The following is a 20,676-nucleotide window of genomic DNA, read 5'->3' on the forward strand; positions in this document are numbered from 1 at the left end:
CCCCCGCCGGGACCAGCTTTATTCCCTCCAGCGGGACGCAGACAGCAACCAGCCCCTCCGCAGAGGTTCCCCCGTTTGCCATTCTCATCTGACATTTCGCTTTCCTTCAGGGCCCCCGGCAGGTTCCAGCCCCTTCAGCTACAGGAACCGATGACTGGCTGACTTTTTCATCCAGCAAAAAATGAACGGTGTCCACAGGTCACCTCTCGCTGTAGCTGCTCTATAGATTGTTCTGAACCAAGGGGAAGCCACAGCCCCATTGTCATCCCTGAGCCCTGGCTGATGGGACTTCAGCGCCTTTTAAAAAAAAAAAAGGCTCCTGCTTTATTCGCGGCATTTTAAAGCGGGATCGTCAACAGTAGCGCGGCTATAAGGAAAGAAAAAGGGCTAAAAATACCTTAATAAAACCAAAACGCATGCAGGAAGTGCAGATGGTGAGAGACAAGGGCAGGGCAGTGCTGCACAAGCACAGGCTGCTTCTCCCCGCTATCAATTTTATTTTTATACCAAGGCTACGGTGAAATTTCCTGCTAATAATTCTTCACCTGCGGATGCCGAATGAGCAGCTTGTTGTGGAAACGCAATAGCTGAAATGTTGGTACCACGGGCTAATTGTAATTGGGAACATAAATCCCAGCCTGCGTTACTGTTTCACGAGCATCACTCTTATAATCACGTTCTCAATGCGAATATTTGTTCTCATGAATTTGAAATTATCTCACCATTAATAGTTTTCACGTATTTGTTGTTTTCTGGCAATATTCTTCAACTGGTTTGCAGGAACTTGTTGGAGATGTTGAACGACAGACCCGAGCGCGGTGCACGCGGGCATCTTTAAACCCAGAATGACGGCTCTCAGCACCTGAATAACAAAACATCTCCGTCCTTGATCCCAGCCCTCTGGTTTTCAGAGCAACTTTTGATCAGCACAAACCTCTCTATTACCAAGTACAAGGACTCTCATTTTAAATTAGCCTCCTTATTAACATAAAAAAGTGAATAAAATGAGACATGCCTAGCTGTCCCTGGGTTCTCACAATGCAACGTACAATAAAAGACTATTTACACTCCTATGCCATACTTCATTCTTTTTAATCCCCTTTCATTTTTACGACACAAACCTGGTAATCAGGTATTAGTGCTGCTGTTAAGCTTTACAAAGGATAAAATGCCAGATGATAAAAACCCCATGGTTCTTGCAAAGGCATACACCCCTGACCTCCCAGAGGGTTCACCACCGCTCTCCTCGTGTTAACAAGGAGCACGTCTGGAGATGTCTCTTGTTTTGATCGCTTGGTTTTAAAAGGGGAGGAAAAAAGACAGCCTCAAAAATTCTAGCAAGTTCATGACACATACATGTCTTTATAGGAACTAATTATCTGATATTGAAATCAGAGTCCCTCAAAGCAAGAGAGGTGACACAAACCCCGACGACTCCAAGCCAGCTTTGTTCAGGGGCTGTTGCTCACAAAACAGCCAACTCCATCCGTACCCCGGCTGCTTCCGACCGACGAATGGCCACGGGTGAAACAGCCGGCTTCTGACGAAGAAACCCAGCCGAAGCTGACCCTTCCCCTGTGTACTTGCAGAAGATCTCCTCTTCTGAAGGACCCCAGGTGAGTTTAGGAGAACAGAAGCCCTGCCCAGTGATGCTGCATTCCTGATAAACCGGAGGAATCGGAGACCTCGGCATGGGCTGTGAGGTTCAAACCTGACGGAGGAGCCAGTTCCCACGCGGAGCTGGGAGAGGGAGTCCGGGACAGGGATTAAGGTGCTAAACTCACTGATGAAACCTGCGTTAAGAGCCAGCTGTGAAGCCGATCTGTCACCCTATGGCGTGTATTTGAACTAAATCCACAGCATGAATCTGTGCTGAGGGCACACAGGCAGAGGTGGGGACGGCAGTAGAAACATTTGAGATTTCCACGCAGCGGTGGGTAACAGCTCTTGAATCAGACAACCGAGCTTCCCGCTTAACCACCTTGCTGTAAGCACGGGGAGCCACATCTCCCACCTCCAGGGACTGGGCTCTTCGCGTGTATTGGCACAGAGCAAGGAGCAACTGGTTCCCAGCTAAATACCAGAAGACAGACTGGTCACAGGGCAGTTACAGGGGTGTAAAGATGCCGGGTGCCGGCACTGCCTTTATGCAAACCCCCCATCGACGGGGGCCTGGTTCCTTTGGGAGGTTTTGCTCATCTTTGTAATTCACAGATCTGGAGATATCAGAACAAGCTCGAAATGAGGATCCTCAACACACACTACAGTTTGCCAGTTGTGCTCTCACGGCTCGGTGCTACCTTAAGGACCAGCACCTGAGACAGGACTGCAGCATCACTGCACGATGCAGAGCTCTAAGGCTTCCAGCGAGAGACATTTAAGTTGCATTTTTACCTTGAAAAGCAATTTGCAGATGCACAGGGCGATTCTGACAAGCCTCACTGAAACCACATGTACTGAGTTTGCAAGAAAGATGCTTTTACCCACCTGCCAGCCCCGGGATTCAGGTCAGATGAATCTCCTTTCACTTTATCATCATCATTGGTTAAAAATGTTCTACAAGACAACTGGGTCTCACGTATACCTGCAGGAACTCTTACGGCTTTCAGAGCATGCAGGCAGCAGTATGTCTGAAACCTGATGAGCCTTTGGAGGGTTTAGCCGAGAACGGTAATTTGTGGTCCAAGGACTTGCAGAAGCGCAGCCTGGTACCCGAGCCCAAGTGCTGTAGGTATGAGCGGGGGTGCCGCACTGCCGCGGTGGGCTTCCTCTCTTCTCAGTGAAATTTAAGGCTATTGGGAGAGACCAAAGAGAAAAGGCAAGCACCGTAATTCTTCTTAAAGCCCTTCTCCAAAAGCTTGGGCAGGAATGATTCTGGCTTTGAAGCGGGGGACCGTACCTAGCACTTCTCGCTCTCTCTTTTTACATTTTATGGGTTAATATTTTGACATGGATTTCTCTCGGTGGCGCGTAGCTCCCAATTAACCTGGGGACTAATTAAAAAATATATTTGTTTCCAAGTAGACATTAAAAACTTCCTAAGAAGGTAACAAATATACAAGAAAGGGAAGAAAACTAAAAGGCTTTGGTTAGAAAATTAAAGTTGTTTGCCATGGCTTGATGGCTTAATCAGTCGATCAATATTGTTCACAGGGCAGGCAGGGAGGGAGCCATGAGCTGTGATGAAAAATGCATGAGGGGACAAGGGAGACCTGGGAGTAGAAAATTAAAAAGTCAGCCTGTTACATTTGTCCAATATTGGCAGAGAAATTAAAGTGGTTTGGGGAGGGGTGCTGGGAGGGAAGAGGAGAGCCGGCTGCAACAGGCACTGCATATCTGCTGCGGGTTCCCTTCACGAGAGAAACTTTCACATTAATTAAGTTGCTTTCTTAGCAAAAAGATGGATTTTGTAACCTTTAGCACTTGCAAGCACACCAGGTGGGGTTTGCACATGGGAAAATAAAATGAGATTTCTTCGCATCAGGGATGCAACAGAAGACCGCGTGTTCTGATGAGGGTAAGTGATACCAAGACGATACTAATCCGGGTGAGGCAATGCACTTTTCCTGCAGTACTAGGTGAGATTAACATATCATTGCGCTGTAAACAACAGCGCTGGAACGACGCAGCTCTGTAACAGACAGACTGAGCCGCTAAAAGCAGCACTGTTGTTTCTGCATGTAGATTAGTTTCCCTAACTCACCCTCTCTCTTAAATTTGGCTGCTACTGATTCTGCAGTGGTGCTTGCCTTGCAGAAGTAAGTCTCAGGAGCAATGCAGCTCTAGAAGATGCTCTAGAAGAGGTGAGAGCCAACCACTCTTCAGGGATTGTGGTCATTGCTGCTTGCCTTAAAGATTTGAGCTGTTTTAAAAGCTGCAACAAACTCCAATGATTAAAAAAAAAAAAAGCAAGGTCACTCATCCTGTAATTAAGCTGCTTTCTGTCACCCATCGCTTTTAACTTAGGGTAGAAAAGAAAAATAGCTTGGCCCAGTAACCAAGCTACAAAGCTGAGGAAGAACACCAAAATGCTGTGAGAATGGCTTTTTAGTTAGAAGCAATCTCCCAGTTTCTATTCTTCACATTCAAAACTCGGAGCGAGCTTCTGCTTGGCTTGGAAATCCACGTCTTGGTGGTATCAGGCGCTGGCCAGCCAGCATTCACATTTCCAGGACAACAGACAGAGACAAGCACATACTGTATCCGAACTGCTGAAATTCAGGAGCTTTAGAAGACTTTACAGCTGAACTCCACTCCCCAAAACAGAAATATTCCACCCTCCTGCACTTCAAGGCTTGCAGGGATAGAAATCACTCTTCCTCCCAGGGCCTCTATGAGGGGAGAAGATTCCCTCCTACTGCAGGTTTCTGGGGGAAGCAACATGGGAAACAGGTTTGGTTTGCACTTCTTTAAGACAATTATTTTTGTACTGCAGTACCTACAGTGGATTTTATGACTCTCCATCAGGCTCACCAATTACAAGTTTAAGATTTCAGGCTCAATTAACACACAGACTGGCTGATGCTGTTTTCTGCAACTAATTATCTCCAAGTGCCAAGACACAATTCCACATACAATACTTTTGTGAACTTTGGGATTTGCTTTCTACACCATTATTTAAGTATAAACAGAATGGAGCAGACAGCAGCGCCTAAAGCAGGCTGGATACCATATTATGACCTTTTTATTAACAAAAAAAAAATGCTTACACTGTCAGAAACCCAGGCCTTCTAATTAGTACAGTAACGGGACGGATAGCAGGGCTGCTTATTTACAAGGCTCTCTCTCATTGAAGACGCACACGTTGTTCTGTCTTGGGTGATCTTTGTACCGAGGCGGCTACTTGGGTCAAATAATAGCACGGCAAGTTTTTGTTGGTAATGAAAGGTAATTCAACTGCAGCCAGACTTGGAACGGCCATTATCTGACTGCTATGGCCACGTTTCTGTTTGATGATTGGGAGAAGAAGAAAAAAGTTGAAAGAAAAAAAAGAAAATCTCACTTACCAACATCCTCAAACAAATACATGCTCATTCTTCATACACAATGTTGTGCCTCCAAAGGAAGTCATAAGTGTGTTTTTTCTTTCAAGTTTCTCTCTCTTCCATACAAGCCAGCCTTGCACGGATTTCTATACCTAGAAAGCTGAATTTCCCACATCACACGCTGTCCTCACAGGAAGGAGCTGTTGTCTTGGGGAGCTCAGTCTTTTATGTTACCAGCAAACACAGTTAAATTAGTATCATGCAAGTACGGGGTGATACTCAACTGTCTTCTTTTTTCAGTTTCCACAGCTATGAAACGGGCTGTTTCACAAATGCTGTAGGTTCAAATTAAAAGAAGTGCTTTAAAAATCTCTGAACACCTTAATTCAATCAGCTGCAATAATAAAAAAAGAGTCCCTCCCCTTCCTGCCCTGTTTTTTTGTCCCCCCTACCCCTTCTTTTTATTAAATGCTATTAACTTCACTCAACATTCCTTGCTGAAAACCAAACCAAACCTTGCCACAACCAAAGCCTTTGAGGGGCGTCTTTTCTTTCTGCAACAGAAGCTTTTCGCACAGGCAGAAGGAACCTCAAAAATTAGTCTGCAGCACTATACCTTAATGTCAATTTATATGAAAATGAACCAAGTGACAAAGCTTCTCCAGACCTCCCCTAACCAGCTCCCAAAAGCAAGCTTATTACCGAAGCCTTTGTGGCTTGTAAAGGAAACAAGGGTGAGCTAGCGGGAATGACAGTTGAATTAATCAAACCAGCTATCAGGAGATGACAGATGAAATGTACCGTCCTCAAGAAAATACCTGAAAAGACACTTAACCTGCTACAGCCCCATGCCGGTGAGCATTCAGCTGGGACAGGACCAGGGACCTTCCCGGGCTTTGGGTGAAGGAAAAACGGCTGGGGCTCATAGGAGCTGAACACTCCCGTCCATTCCAAGTGCAACGCTTACTGGGAGGGATCTTACTCTTCGTTGGCATGTTGCATGTAAATTTTAAATCAATTTAGGAAACATGCTGTATGCGTCTGTGCTGCAGAAGCTGTGCTTTAGGGCTGAATTATTTTACTACTTTCAGTCCTAAAACATGACGAATGATACACACTGTCACTGCTCATCACACATTTTCTAACCACTTAATACATGCAGATTTTGCTAACATTTTCCATTACAATTTTAGTAAAGGGAAACATCTGTTTCCTCCCGCCTTAGAAAGTACATTGCATCTTCCAAGCTGCCACATGCCTTTGAAATTCCATGTTTAATCCACGCCATAATCTCTTCCAGAAAAAGACCAGTACTCAGATAAGCAGCCTTGCAACAACAACCCCTCCCATCATATCGGCATGCATGTTTAAATGTTTCCAGTTTTTCTAAAGAAAAGAGCAGCATTGAAAAATCCACACTAAACCCAAGGATTTTGTTGATCAAATAATGCAATAAATAGCACAAATCCTGGAATACAAAATTTATTTCAAGCTTATAAAAGTCTTCAACATTGCAAATTCTGTCACAAAACACAAACTGTACACAAGTATTTTCATTAAGGTTTAGAATAACGATTATTAATGTCAGATCTCCCCAGACATACTGTTTCACCTCAGAAGCATCAAGTGATGCTTCTTACCATCTTCTTCGAAATACACTAGTCTCACATGTACCTTGCAGACTGATGGCTTTTAAATAATCAAATGTATTGGTGCAACCTCACTACTTAGTACAGGATGAAAGGTTCAGAAATGGAACCACCTATTAAACCATCAGCTCTCTTGCGAGCCCGACAGATTGGTCACTCCTCGCCTCTCTACGGCTGGACTACTATTGCCTGCAAGTGTCATGAAAAGCTTCAAGTGTTCGGAAATCCCTCCACGTGGGTGGCAGGCCATCCTGCAGAAACTTTCCGCAGCGCTGGCATGGAGCCTGGAACAGCTTTATGTAACTTCTTAACCAGGTCTAAAAGGAAAAGGGAGAGAAATTAAGAAAACTGGATATGGATGTTCCCCTTTGTCATCATTCTTGTCAAACAGTGATAGCAAGGACAGGGAATGTACTTTGGCAAGGCCCCAGTGAGGTGTACAGTGATTTTATAAACAGAAACACGCCAAAGATTACAAGGTCACTATATAGCTGAATTCCCACTTGATTAATCATCTTTTGCTTTTTTAGTCACTTAAGCTAATTTGTTAATAGAAATTCATGCACTCTGAGGAGGAGGTATTAGCAGTTGGAGAATTGGAAGGCAAGTATTGTAACGCTACTCATATTCTTACTGGAATATAATTGTTCTTGATGGGTACCTTCTTCAACCAAATAGTGGATTGTCTCTTCCTATGATCATCTATCACACCCCTGCTGCAATCATACTGCGACGGTCTGAACTCTTCATAGCTGAAGACATAAGGACTTTGACAGAAAGCTAACTAACTTCCTCTCTAATGCGATTTTAAGATCAATACTCATTGGTCATAAAAATACTGTACCATTTAAAATCTGATTACGCTGATAAATATATATATATATTAAAAAGGCTAGTGCTGAATAACACAGTGTAAGTTCAGGTGTTCCTAGGTAAAGACCCCGCCTCTAAAGTGGATTGTTCCCATTGTCATACATCGCAAATGAGCATTACATAACTCAATTCTCAACTCAAGGAGATAGATACGCAACTAAAAAACAACTAGACCAGCAGATTTATACTGTGAAGGAAGCACATGAATCTTGTCATTTAAAGTCCTATTGAATTACATCGATAAGAGAAAATTGTTCTCTGAAGAAGAGGTCAGCCGAGTTTATTGAAACAAATCCTTCCATCTTCATCAGAGCCTTCTCTATAGCAACTGAACCTTTGGCCGTCAATAACTCTCCTCCAAAAGAACTAGATCTTCTCTGGGTTTAGCAGTAAATATGGGGACAAGGGCAACAGAACACTACAAGTAAATTGCTGTTATTTACTTCAGCTTGGATGGGCTTTTCTTGCACTACAGAGATATCGAATTTTCTGAACCGTCATACAAAAATAGGTAAATGAAGTTAAATTGTGCACTTGAGACATCTGCTGAAAGAAATACAAAAAAGTGTTCTTCATTCCCATCAGAAAATTAGGGCTTCACTATATCCTGTCATGTGGATTGCACAACTGACATGTGAAAGGACCAACATATTGACACTTCTGGTGTACATCTGGTTTTGCTTTGTTAAAAGTTTTAGGAGTGTTTTATCAAATCAATAAGGCAGGTCCATGGAGGCAGGTCCATGGCTTAAACAAACGTGCTACCCATTCTATTAGACATTAATTTTCAGAAACATGTTGAAACATGGATTTGACCAGGAAAAGTTGCTTTCACCTTTCAAAACCTATTATTTTAAGATGCACTCCAAGAGAAGAGACCTTCGCAAATCTCTCACCTTAGTGGCCTTTTTATTAAATAAACAAACCAGCACAGCAGGTAAGGGAGTCTGACTGATCTGAAATTACACAGTGGAAATTACATAAAAGACCCAATGTTACTGCACACACCTAAAGATTGGGAATGGCAAAATTAGATGTTTGTTTTTAAAAGTCTCAGCTACATTGCTCCAGGTGAAGGGGTAACGTAACCGATGTTAAGTGGCGGAAAGTCTGAAGAGCAGAGAAAAATCTCCCAAAAGCCTCCTCTGGGAGACTGCAGCAGAGAGAATAGCAAGAATCTCCACTGCCAAAATTCATCTTGGTAGAAGGAATTCTGAATCATAACCACTTGTTATCACCTTCCTATTAACAGGGCTGCTTATATGTAAGTTTATTTCACAAATAAAATTCTAAATACAAGCAGAATTAAAGGTGATAAATCTGCATATCAGGGTAGAGCAGTATTTGATTAATTTTATTCAGTACGAAAACAGCAGAATAATTCAGTAAGCATTTCCTCGATTCCCAAAACTACCTGCTGTTGTGCAGGGCGAGTACACGGAATTCCGTAGGAACAAAGTTGGGGCTGAAAGTGGAGACAGCAAAATGGACTCTTCCTGATCGCATTCCTCCCTCTCATCATTCTCCAAATAACTCTCATCATTTCCCATACTGAGCAAGCTGACAAGCAAGCTGCCTCAGCTGGAACACACTACCTGGGAGTTTCCTCTTACTGGGGAACTTCCAGTGGAGCAGATTTTCTACATCCAGAACTCAACTCATCGCACAGTATGAACAATGTGAAAGGGCTGGACCATAGCAAAGAGTTTGGTTGAGAGAGTTCTTCCTACTGTCTTTAGAGATGACCCACAGTAGCTTTGCAAATAGGAATCATCAAGCAAATATTGAGACCTGTGTCAGAAAAACCGTATACAGCTCGGTCTTCCAACACCAATTATCCCAGGGGAATGAGAACAAGCTCTTCATCCTTGTCCAGGTATCAGATACAAAGAATTACAGTCATTCTCTACTGTCTAGCTTGTTTAAATAGGGGAAATTACAACTGCATCAGAACTGCCTAATGTCAATCACTGTAAGCACGCTGAAGTCTATCTGGAAAAAATGTATTTTCCAATACACTTACCATGAAAGATCTGACTACCACATCTGGCATTTGAGGCAGCTGGTAGTGCAATAGAGCAGTGGTCGCATGATCTGTCACCTGTATCAGACAAAAGGAGAATATACGCTTATTCATTCTGTATTTCAGACCAAGCAGTGTTAATCTGCAGGGAAACAGTTATAAATTCCATGGGGATGTAGCAAACCAAGGATTACATGACTGAAGACATTCTCAAACTAATTTGGGTAGATTTTGACAGCTAGCTTCCATTCCCTCTGCCAACTTCACAGAAGAATCAGCTGAAGCAATCACGACAAATAACTTTGTATGCATACAGTAAAATCAAACACAACTTTGGAAGTTCATAAACATGATAAAAGCTAATAATGTTGGTAAAACAATCTAGACTGGTGGCTAATGTGAGCCAAGTGATGAGGAAGCATCCAGCTCTATGCCACATGGAACAAAACTAAACTAACATGCTTCACTTCCCAATTTGGACTACCAACACAGCCATAAAAAGCAAAAATAAAAATCTTCTGTACCATATAAAGTAAAAGCATCCATAGCAAATAATTTGCCTAACTTTCAAATGTCTACAGCATAAAGCAGAATCTGTGCATCTGTGATTGAAATCCCATGTATCCTGTGAAATCATAACCAAGCAAAGTCACTAAACAAATCATGTCAGAGGAAAGCACTTTGGTTTTCTCTTTAAATGTTCCCATTTTTGCTTTGGTCATTATTTATAGAGAATATATTCCCTTAAGCTATGCTGATCTGTTCAATAAAAGAAAAAACATTGTCAATAATGTAGCTAAATTAAATAGTTCTGGAGGACTAACTTACAAGAATAGAGGCTAAGACGTCAAAAAAACCCAAAGCTTTGGTTTCGGTCTGTTTTACTGGGGAAAAAAAACCAAAACAAAAAACCAGCTCAAAATAGGATAAAATACCCTGACATGAAACTGAATTTTGATGGAAAAAATGAGTACACTCCTCTCCATTTTTTAATGAGGAAACTTAAAATATTTCATTCTTGTAGTCCTATTTCAGGTTGCTCACGTTGAACAAACAGGAATCGAGCTCTGTTTCATTTCCTCTGAAACCAGGAATCAATTAATATGATTATGGTTTATAAATACTTGCATTAGTAAAAGATTTCTGATAGAAAGCTTTTTAATTTCCCAGACAGAGCCATAACAATATCTTCCATCTGGGAATTACAGCTAGACAGAATACATGTAAAATGTATATTTACAATAACAAGAATAATTAAAGAAAAAAATAGATCAGGAAAACCAATCAATGCTTTGATAGATTATTTTTTTTTAAATCACTACCATTTTTAAATGATTCTGGAAGGGGGCAGTTTCTGACAGCTATGATACAATTCACTAACAGCATTCAGCCTGTCAGCTTCTTAAGTTATTAGCACAGCCAAAGGCTTGCTGCTTCTCAGAAGTTCTAGGCTCAATGCAGAAATTCTTGGCAAAATTCTTTGGGCTGGACTATTAAAGAACTCAAGACCACACGACCACGAGAGCTCTTTCGCATCTTGTAACTTGTAAATCTATCAACGGTCCTCATCAGAAATATCAAAGCATCCAACAAACTATGTGATTGTCTAGTTAGCGACTAAATTGTATTTTCTAGTTTTAACACGGAGAAGTAGTGCTCTTCTCAGGGCTTGTCTATACACTATAGTAAATTTTGAGTCAGATGAAGTGTGAACTGAAATTACAATTGCTATTCCCAGCTAACTCCACTTGTTCCTACTTTGTATTTAGTCTAATTCAGCAATGTGAGTTGTGCTGAAGCACTCAAACTTTCACTGGAGAAAGAGAGGCTCATGCTTGAAGCTATTCAGGGAGGCAAATCTGTAAAAGATATATTCCTGAATAAATCCATGTATAGACAGGCTCTAATTCACACCATACAAACTTCCTCCGCAGAACACTACATCAAATCAGTCTGTCCCGCACTGAATCCAGTTTTAAGTTATACTACAATTTTAGAAACAGATTCTGCTCCCCATCATTCGTGCACAACTAACTCCAAAAGCAGCTCCATTCAACACGAATAAGGACATGTGATTCTGACATTTGGAAGAGAAAACTTTTGGGACTGTGCATATTCTGGTGGGTTTGCAAAGATACTCACAAAATGGACCTCAGCCTGCTTAAGCCATTTATATGTTACCATATAAAAAAAAATTAGAAATAACATGATTAACAGTGCATTAATAGCACAGCATAACTCAAATCAGTCATTTCTTTTAAGCACATCTCATGCAGCGTTCGGAAGTGACTGTAATCCAAGCCCTACTAACTATGTGAATTTTTTTCTTTTAAGATGGTGCTTTTACAGGATAGTACCAGACATGTCAAAGAATAGAAAGTTCTGAAGATATTTATGAGCAGCCGCTCTCCTCCTGCTGTATTTCTACTTCTAACAAACTGTATTTTTTTTCCTGAACAACAAAGTTGTTTTCTCTTGGCACTGAAGAAAGTTGCTAAAAAAACACTGCTATTAACAAATTTAAATTGACTGGCCACTTTGGCAAAGTTGCACATATGCCGTTCCTATTGTAATGTAAAGCTAATGAGATTCCACAGGGAGATAAAAGCCATCCCAGCATTGCTAGAACACTAATAATGTTTTCTGAGCAAAAAGGAGGTGATTTCTACCATAAGCAAGTGCTGATAAAGTGTTTCTAAGAAAGATCAAAGTGGGTGTCAAATCTGAGGAAGAAGAGTAGGGGAATGACCCCCCCCCGCCCCCAACCCCAACCCAGCAAAGAACATGATGTCAAACAGAAGAGAAAAGAGCTGGGCAAATGATGAGCTGGCCAGCGCACGGGAGCGAAGGAAGGATTAAACCCCCCCAAGGTAACAGAGATGATGAGAGACAGCACAGACTGGCCAAGATTAAAAAAAGAGGAAAAAAACAACAGAATAAGAGAGGAGGGGGGGGGGGGGGGGAAAAAAAAAAAGAGATCAATACCCAGCTTTACTAATGGCAATACGATTTCACACCAAAGCAAAGCAAAACAAATGGCATATGCGCCAGCTCACTTAAGGGACACACTTTTTCTTCCAGCCAAGTTGGAATCGCAAACTAATTTATTCTGGGTGTAGAAAGACATTTTGTACATTTCAGGGCTTTATTTTATTAACTTCACTTTTATTGCTCTACCTTACCTACTGCTATCTAAGTTATCAGTCACTTTCTAATTTCTCTAGCTCTTTTTATATGGGAACATATTCAGAAGAGCACACATCGATTGGGATAGCTGTTGCTCTGGACCTTGAAATAGATTTTCAAGAGATCTTGCAGAAAAGCTCAATATTTCACAATTCATATATTGAAAAGCACTTGGAATTTTTGTCCAAAAAAAGGCAAGACAAGGCAATCTCCTGAAGCACAATTTTCCTAAATAAAATAGCTATTGTTTAACTAAGCACTTTGAGACAGAGCAACAGAGGCTTCAGTTACACGGAAAAAAAAATTCTGGCAAAGAGACTCAGTTTGAACAAGAAAACTTCCCTTCTTGTTAATAGCTAGTTATATCGCCTGAGATTTTATTTTTTTCTCTCCTTTTGGCTTCCAAATTCAAGTTGACTATAACCATGTACTTCTTAAATGCATCTCTGCTCCCTTGTGTAGGGCACTGTATACATCAGGAATACAAAACAGACTGATACTGGATCAGACCTGATCTTCATCGCGACTTTGTGCAAATTAAATCCTGCTTACTTGTCACTCTTGGTGAACAACCAGGCCCCAGCAAGCGAGCAGGGCTGTCTGGGTACCAGCCCGCCGTGAGAAACTACCTGCTGAGCCCACGCTGCTGCTCTGCTCTGTGGCAGAGTGGGGAGACGTGGACTCCTGACTTCCCTCTAGCAGCCCACGGCTCAGCTTGCCTGCTCGGTGAAGTTATAAATAGCTCAATGAGACCAACACCCAGCCATGAGCAGAAAACAAAAATCCCTGTTATTTACCTCAACCGAGCCAACACCAGTCATTTCTACAGCATTTCTTTACCCGCTTGATAGTAGTGCTCTGCTGAAACGTGCTTTCCAAAGGTGACACATCCAAAAAATGGCATTATTGGGCCTTGATGACACTTGCTAGTCATACAGCATTCCCAAAGCTGAAAATTCATTGGGGGGAAGAAAAAAAAAAAAACCCCATTCTACAATTCACAGGTTGAGAAGGCTGAACAAGTGCTTCCTCTAACTGGAATAAGAAGCACAAAAGCAAAGACCTACGCTACAGCTTTGCTCCACCGTAGACTAGGTATGATCCACAGATGTATGAAGCTAAACCTGGCATAAAAACATAAAAATACAAACACCACACGACTAAATTATAGAGGCTGTCTCTCTCTTCTAGTATTTTATCTCACTGCCAGTAAATATGCTTTTCAAAAGTAGGTGCAAAACTTCCTTGAAGAGTCATAACTTTCCTTGCCACTTACTTATTGGTTTATTCCCTCAAGTATGGCACTGACAACTCCATCTAATATAAAGGGATTCTCTAAATCCCCTGAAAGTTTTTTAATTTTTTTTTTAAACCCTGCTAAGTTCATGGCCTTAACAGTAGCCTGTAGGAATGAGTTCTGGAGGATGATCACAGCACTAAGACAAAAAAAAAAAGGAAGTTTTTTTATTAGTGTTTAGACCTTTTACAGTGTGGAAAACTGCACAAATGCCTTTGTTCATTTCCAAGGATTCCCATTACTCAATGTTCTCTCCAGGACCACATCTGAGTCTCTCTGGAGAGAATCTGGTGCACAGAACCCGGTGCCCGAGAGGCGCTCCAAAGGATGATAGATGGTGCCTCTACGAACAGACACTGATGAACTCCACACAAATCCTCTACACACCCTTCCCCACTCCCAATTCAGTAAAGCACTACCAGATTTTTCTGAATCTTAGCATTTATCACTTGTTTTCAGAGCTCACAGAGTGTTTAAGTCTTTATTTTGCTTGTTCTGCTTATTTGGACTGGGTCACAGAGATTTTTTTTTCACCTAAGCAGGTCTTTGAACAGGGCCAAGTACTGCTCGTGCACAGGAGCAGTCATGCAGGTGACCCTGGAACAGTCCATCTCCTCTCCTTGAACTGACATCAGCAATAGCCCAGCATTTGTCTCATGCATGCATTCATCCTGCACGTGATTTTGTTCTGAGATTATTGACAAGAATACATCTTCATACATTACAATACTTATGTGCCCTTGTAGTGGTGAAAACTGTGCTCCTGAGTTCCATCACTTTGGGATCACACAGTTCACGAACAGCTGGATAGGCACAAACAGCTTCTCAAAGTTTAGGTTAAAACATGCCTGGGGAAGAAGCATATCAAGCCAAAACAAAACCAGTTTGTGGCACACTAAAATTGATAGACCATTTAAATAAGAAAATAAGAAGAAGAAGAAGAAAGTAAGACTGGTACTCAGATCAGAATGAAACATATGGGTTTAAAGCCTATGCATATGACTTAAACAGCCAAATTGATCACATTACACAGCAAAACCAGATATGCTGCTCTTAACTGAGCAGCTTGATAAACAGAACAGTTAACGTTTGACACCATCTCCCATTTTGATCCACTCATAGCAGTTCCACTATTCTGTATTTTTGCCTCTTTTTTGAATGCAAAGTTATGAATATTGCACCATTCTCTACAATACATATTGTTTTAATCCTCTGCACAATGACCTGGAATTACGCTGCCCTCATGTACACTCTTCTTCCCACCAAGATTTATGCCCCAAAATATTTCCTTATTTCCTGTTTTGTTTCTCCTCTTGTGATAGTGGATCGAGAGATGCAAGGTGTTAAAATAAGGAGGTTTAAGATCAAAACAGTTGCTGCTCCTGCAGAGTTTAAATGTCAGACCAACATGGAAGTCTGAAAAACCTTTTCTTTGCTCCTTGTGCTTTTGCCCTTTCAGCCTTCCCTCTCTTATTTCCCAGCTCCATTCTCTGAATCTAACCCTGCTGGTGGATTCAATGCCTATAAAGCTTACTCACCCCAGGACCAGATTCAAGGAGTCTCCAGGGAACTTAGAAAATGACTGCACACTTTAACAGTAATGGGCCCTCCGGGAGCCATCCCCCATCAAATTATACACACTCGGGTATCCTGCCTAATAAGAAGGAGAGAGAAAAGGCTTGCTGACACAGCCAACGTTTGCAAACAGAAAGTCAGGACAAATTTAGCTTCGTTTGACAGGGTTGGATTGAAGATCAGAGGTCTCTGGTCCTTAACCTAGAAAGTCATGCTGCAACCCTGTGAGAATTTGACAGGCCTGCAGCTACCATTGGCAGGTATCTTCTGAGTTCCAGATGTTGTTATATTATCATTGAAGACAGAGTTGGAGAACTTGGTCCGGCTTTTAAAGAGAAACAGCCCTGCCCTTCAGAGGGATGATTGATTTTACAGTATTAAAGGCGGCAGAGCTGAAAGGACTACGCAGCCTCCTCGGTGGGAGCAGTTACTCATCCGTATTTTTCCTTCTCAGCACAGCACTTCCACATTGCGTTACTGATGACTGCCATGAGAAACACGTTTCAGGAACATTCAGATATGCTCTGACACATTTACTGACGATTTTTTAATGGCATGAAAACATTTGTTCCGAAGATCCTGCAGTACAGATCCTACACTAGTAACAGAGTATAATAGTTTCTCTAACACTATTTTATCCATTTCCTTCATTTTGCTACTGCTACATCACTATTCCTGGGTATTATAAATGGATACAAGTGCAGCTTCAGAGAATAAAGAGAAAACCAAATGAAGCACAGCACCACAGAGAGAAAACTTACTATGCTGAACCACAGCATTTTCTATCATCTGTTTGAAAACTTGACTTAGGTCCTAGCCCTCTCTTCTTCAGCTATCAGCTCAATAGTACAGGATCTATCGATTAGAAAGTACCACCACTTTGCATTTTTATCACATTTTTCGTGCAAGAATCTGAGAGCACTATGCAACCAATTCAGCAATAGCTCCTGTGAAGTCAGCAAGTATTACCCCAGCCTAAGGGACGTGGAAAGCCGATCCAAAGAGAGGTTAAGCTGCCGAAGGTAACACAGGGACAGAGCTGGGAACAAAGAAGTATGGAACTACTATAAAAAATGCAGACAGCTGTTCAAGTGGTTACAGGCAGTCTCCTGCACTCTTTTCTTTCTGGTTTTTTTTTTGGTAAATATTAATGCATTTGGTATTATTTACAGAGAGAGAATTGGAGAACAGGAACTTAATATTCAGGTCACATCACATTATTTTAGAGAATTAGGAAGAGCATAAAGATTCTTATTTATCCATAATGCAGCCACACTGGCAGCAGTAAGAGGGATAATTCCACGTCTTCTCACTGACCTCTTCCACTTTTGGTCTGAAGGCCATCACCTGGACCTGAAGAGAAATTTACTCTATGTAAGCTCCCTGAGTCCTTAACTTGGACTTCCAAGCAAACCTGTACACTTAATCTACTCTGTTACCTTGCATACATACAATTAAAATTATATAATCAAAACATCAAGATTTATTATCATTTAGCACAAATGATGGCAATGTGACTTAACCCTGACAAGTTATTCTAAACTAAAACATCCAGGAAGACTATGTTTTGCCCAAATGAGCTTACAACCAAACACACACGGGGAAATTTGAGATGATGCACTTAATTACAGAACCTTCAATTTATTAGATTGTAAAAATTACTTAAAAGCATACTGATAAACAAGTTACTAAGATTTACGCTGTTTTACTTCCTGCTGTATTACCCTACTTGACACTAAATATTTTTGAGGAGCAAGAAAAAAAAAGAAAGAATACATAATCCACTAATCTCTGGGGTGAAGAATCAACTGCAGCAAAATTTTGCTTTAATGCTAGGCAGAGAGGGAGAGCAACCAACCTCCCCAAAAGCTGTCCTTTGATCTCCAGCAGGTTAATATCATAGGTCAAACGTCTTCCCTTCTGACTGCATCTGAAATCTTGGAAGGAAGATGCACAAATACAGCCAATATGCCATACTTTTGACCCCTGCTTTTATGCCCTTTCGAGTCCCTGACCCCCATTTGTTACACAAACTACAAAGGCAGATGAAAGGAAGCTAGTGCACTAGCTGGAGACTCAAGCTCCTTGAACTGTGGCTTGAGGGTAAGGAAACCAGAATTTAAACCTGGATCAATCTGAACTTACAGGATTTTGACAAGAGGCCTTCAAAGAGGAATCTTCTCTTCCCTGCCTGGAAAATAGCAAGATATAGATCTTTCCAAAATACACTTTAACCTTCTTAGTAGTTTTATACTTATTGCTCCCATTCTCTCATCGGTCTTTTCTTACTTTCTGGAATGGCATTCATTTCACTAAGTTATTCCTTTTGCCTACACCATCATGGGAAGAGAAGCAGGCAAAATTATGTCATGGAAAAAACTTCCAAACTCGTTTTGGAAAGTGAGTTCTACTGATTTACTAAACTCAAGCCCCCAGGAAAGGGGGGGAAACCAAAACCAATAAAAACAACAAAACAAAATCTAAATGAACCTGAAACAGCCCTTCCTCCCCCAAAAGGCTTAAACTAAAAAAAGAATACTTGAAGATTCCTCAGGAAATTTTAAGGCTAGAGTAGTATAATCTCCAATTTCCTATTCCAAACCATGGACTGGAACTGTGGGAAATAAATCCAAATTAAGTAACAGCAGAAGTGATCTCCTTTTCTACTCACAGTTTTCCATTATTACAGATTATTGTTTGTTATTTGCAAGTTGTGATGACAAAGGAATAAATTCTGAATTACTTTACATAAGGGCCTAGTTATTTAAAATAAATTCCGCATATCTCCTATACACATTATGTAGAGAGAAATCATGTAAGTCTTACCTTCTGAAAAACTTGATAGTTGGATTTAGACCATATGTCAAGCTACAGTTGGGGGGAAAAAAAAAAAGAGTTATATATTACCACAGGTGATTATGGAGAAAAAGAAGCTAAGCAGCTGTTCAAATTAAAAGAGCAGGCAAACAGATCTACGGAGACATATTTTGACCCATTGCCTTTACCTGTTGCAATCCAAGAAAGGGAATTAATGATATAAGATTTCCTTTGTATTGTAATGAAGAACGAACATAGTTCATCACAGTTTCAATAAAAAAAATTATATATACAAGACCTGTTGAATTAATGCGTTCTCTTTAAAAAAAGCAAAATCTTCATTTGTATGGGGTTGTGGCTGATCTATGCAAATATTCATCAGCTTTAGTCTGTTTCTAAAATGAGGGCATTTTTACTAAGTTTATGCTTGTCTTGTGTCTGAATAAGTGATTCAGTTACAAACGACACAAAGAACGTTTAGCTGAATTAAGCCAAAGCACTGGTCTACTGGGGCTAAATAAAACATCCCTTAGGAAACTGCATTTACATTTGCAGACAAAAATCACACTAAAAGAGATTTAAGGTTGTAGATAACTGCACACATCCATGACTTAAATGTGTGCTCAACTATATACAAACTAAAAGAACAAAATTGAAATAAGTTTTATTAGCCCTGGAAACCAGAAGGTAAGGCTGTCCTTGTTAAGCAACCAAATGGCTCACATGTTAAACAATTTCAACTGACATGCTAATGCTCTTTTAGCCCAGCCCTGTGGAATATCTTGTATTCTGTCAAGGAAAAGCAGCAGGGAAAAACAAAAGGAACTTCCACCAATCCCAGACTTGCAAATCAGTTTTGTATTTTTTTTTTTTCCCCTACAGATCCCACTGTACTCAACAATTTCATATGCCCAAAACTTGTCACAGGAAAGGTGTTTGATACAGCATTAACCTCAGGAATCTTAGTCTAGGCAAAAGAAAATTTTCTGAGTGAATTTATGAAGCACATATAGCTCTTCTAGTGCTTGATAACGTGGTTGGAGACATGTTTTCCCACAATGGCGGTTTATCTCCTTTACTATAAGGTACAACTGGTTTTTTTAATTCCGTCTTATGTGCCCATAAGTCCTAGCTGAAATTACAGGTCTTTTAAAAGGCACAACAGTTAGAGTCTGAAACGAAGGAAGTCATCTGAAGTAAGTAAAACACACTAGAGGGGGGTGAAGGAGGAGAGGGGGAAGGATGCTGAATCCAAGTAATTAATTCACATTGTGAAAAATGTTCAGAATGCTAGAAGTTCCCATTCTTTTAAAAGTAACACTGTTAAGTGGCCCAGTTCTAAATACTGGTACAGAAGTGACTCTTGAGTCCCCAGACCTCCGTCTGGACAGGACGCAATGTTAAAGACTTTAAAAAAATCACTTCAAGATAAATGTTTCATGGCTTAGTACTGCTGACCTTGCTGTGAGACAAAAGGCAGCTGATGCCTCGATGCCTTTTCCAGGTTAGATGAAGAGCAAAGTACCCTGAGGTATGTCCCAACAAACCTTTTTACATTTACTGGTTCTTAGACTGGGATCAAGAACCTGTGTGAACACCAACACCACTCATACTCTAGAGTCCACAAGCGGCAGTTCAGCCTGGACTTGGACCTGAGCTTGATTTACAACGTAATAATAGACCTGTGCCTGTCGGGAAGAAAGCATCGCATTTCCATATTAGAAAAGTCCAAGTTTGAAAATAAAAAATTAATGTGTATTTTTAAAAAACTGTTTTCATGTAATTTAAGGCTTTCTTTGACTGCAGACAGAGTTACTGTAATTGGAATGTATACATGGTTTTGCTAATCTCTAGTGATCAAACCAAGTATGCAATCCTCTCTAGCTAGACTCAAGATCAAAAAAAAGAAAGTCCACTTCAGATGCTGCATTAAGATGAGTCCAACAGGTTTTGAATGTTCATTAGTTAGCAGGAAGATTGAAAAGCTGAAAAAGTAATGAATGTCTGTCTTACAGACATGTTATCCAAGTTAAAAAAGCAAAATAAAGAAAGAAGAAAGAAAAAGCTACCAACCCCCGCAAACCACACGCATACATCCTAAATGACTGCCCACCTTTCCCCCTGAAACAGAGGATTAAGGCAGAGGCAGATTAAAGAATGCATCGTTATAGGTCTATTATTCTTCAACTTTTCACTTTCAATCAAGACACACATTTGTAACTAAAAAACTGCTGAAAGCACAATTTCAGGGCATCCTCTGCATGTGAATTA

At 40.8% G+C, this 20,676-nt stretch overlaps 1 protein-coding gene across 2 annotated transcripts in view; it reads right to left on the bottom strand.

The window, feature by feature from the left end:
* Window positions 1-6,459: 6,459 nt before the first annotated feature.
* Window positions 6,460-20,676, bottom strand: part of MED27 (mediator complex subunit 27) — a 93,984-nt gene continuing 79,767 nt past the window's right edge. For both annotated transcript variants that reach the window (XM_059828863.1, XM_059828862.1), the window contains 3 exons: window positions 18,415-18,456; window positions 9,531-9,608; window positions 6,460-6,951 (listed from right to left, as the gene is read on the bottom strand). In XM_059828863.1, the coding sequence (XP_059684846.1) occupies window positions 6,817-6,951; window positions 9,531-9,608; window positions 18,415-18,456 (255 nt within the window). In that variant the 3' untranslated portion in view covers window positions 6,460-6,816. The remainder of the gene's footprint in view (window positions 6,952-9,530; window positions 9,609-18,414; window positions 18,457-20,676) is intronic.

This window comes from Gavia stellata, chromosome 24 (assembly GCF_030936135.1).
Source record: "Gavia stellata isolate bGavSte3 chromosome 24, bGavSte3.hap2, whole genome shotgun sequence".
Taxonomy (NCBI): Eukaryota; Metazoa; Chordata; class Aves; order Gaviiformes; family Gaviidae; genus Gavia; species Gavia stellata.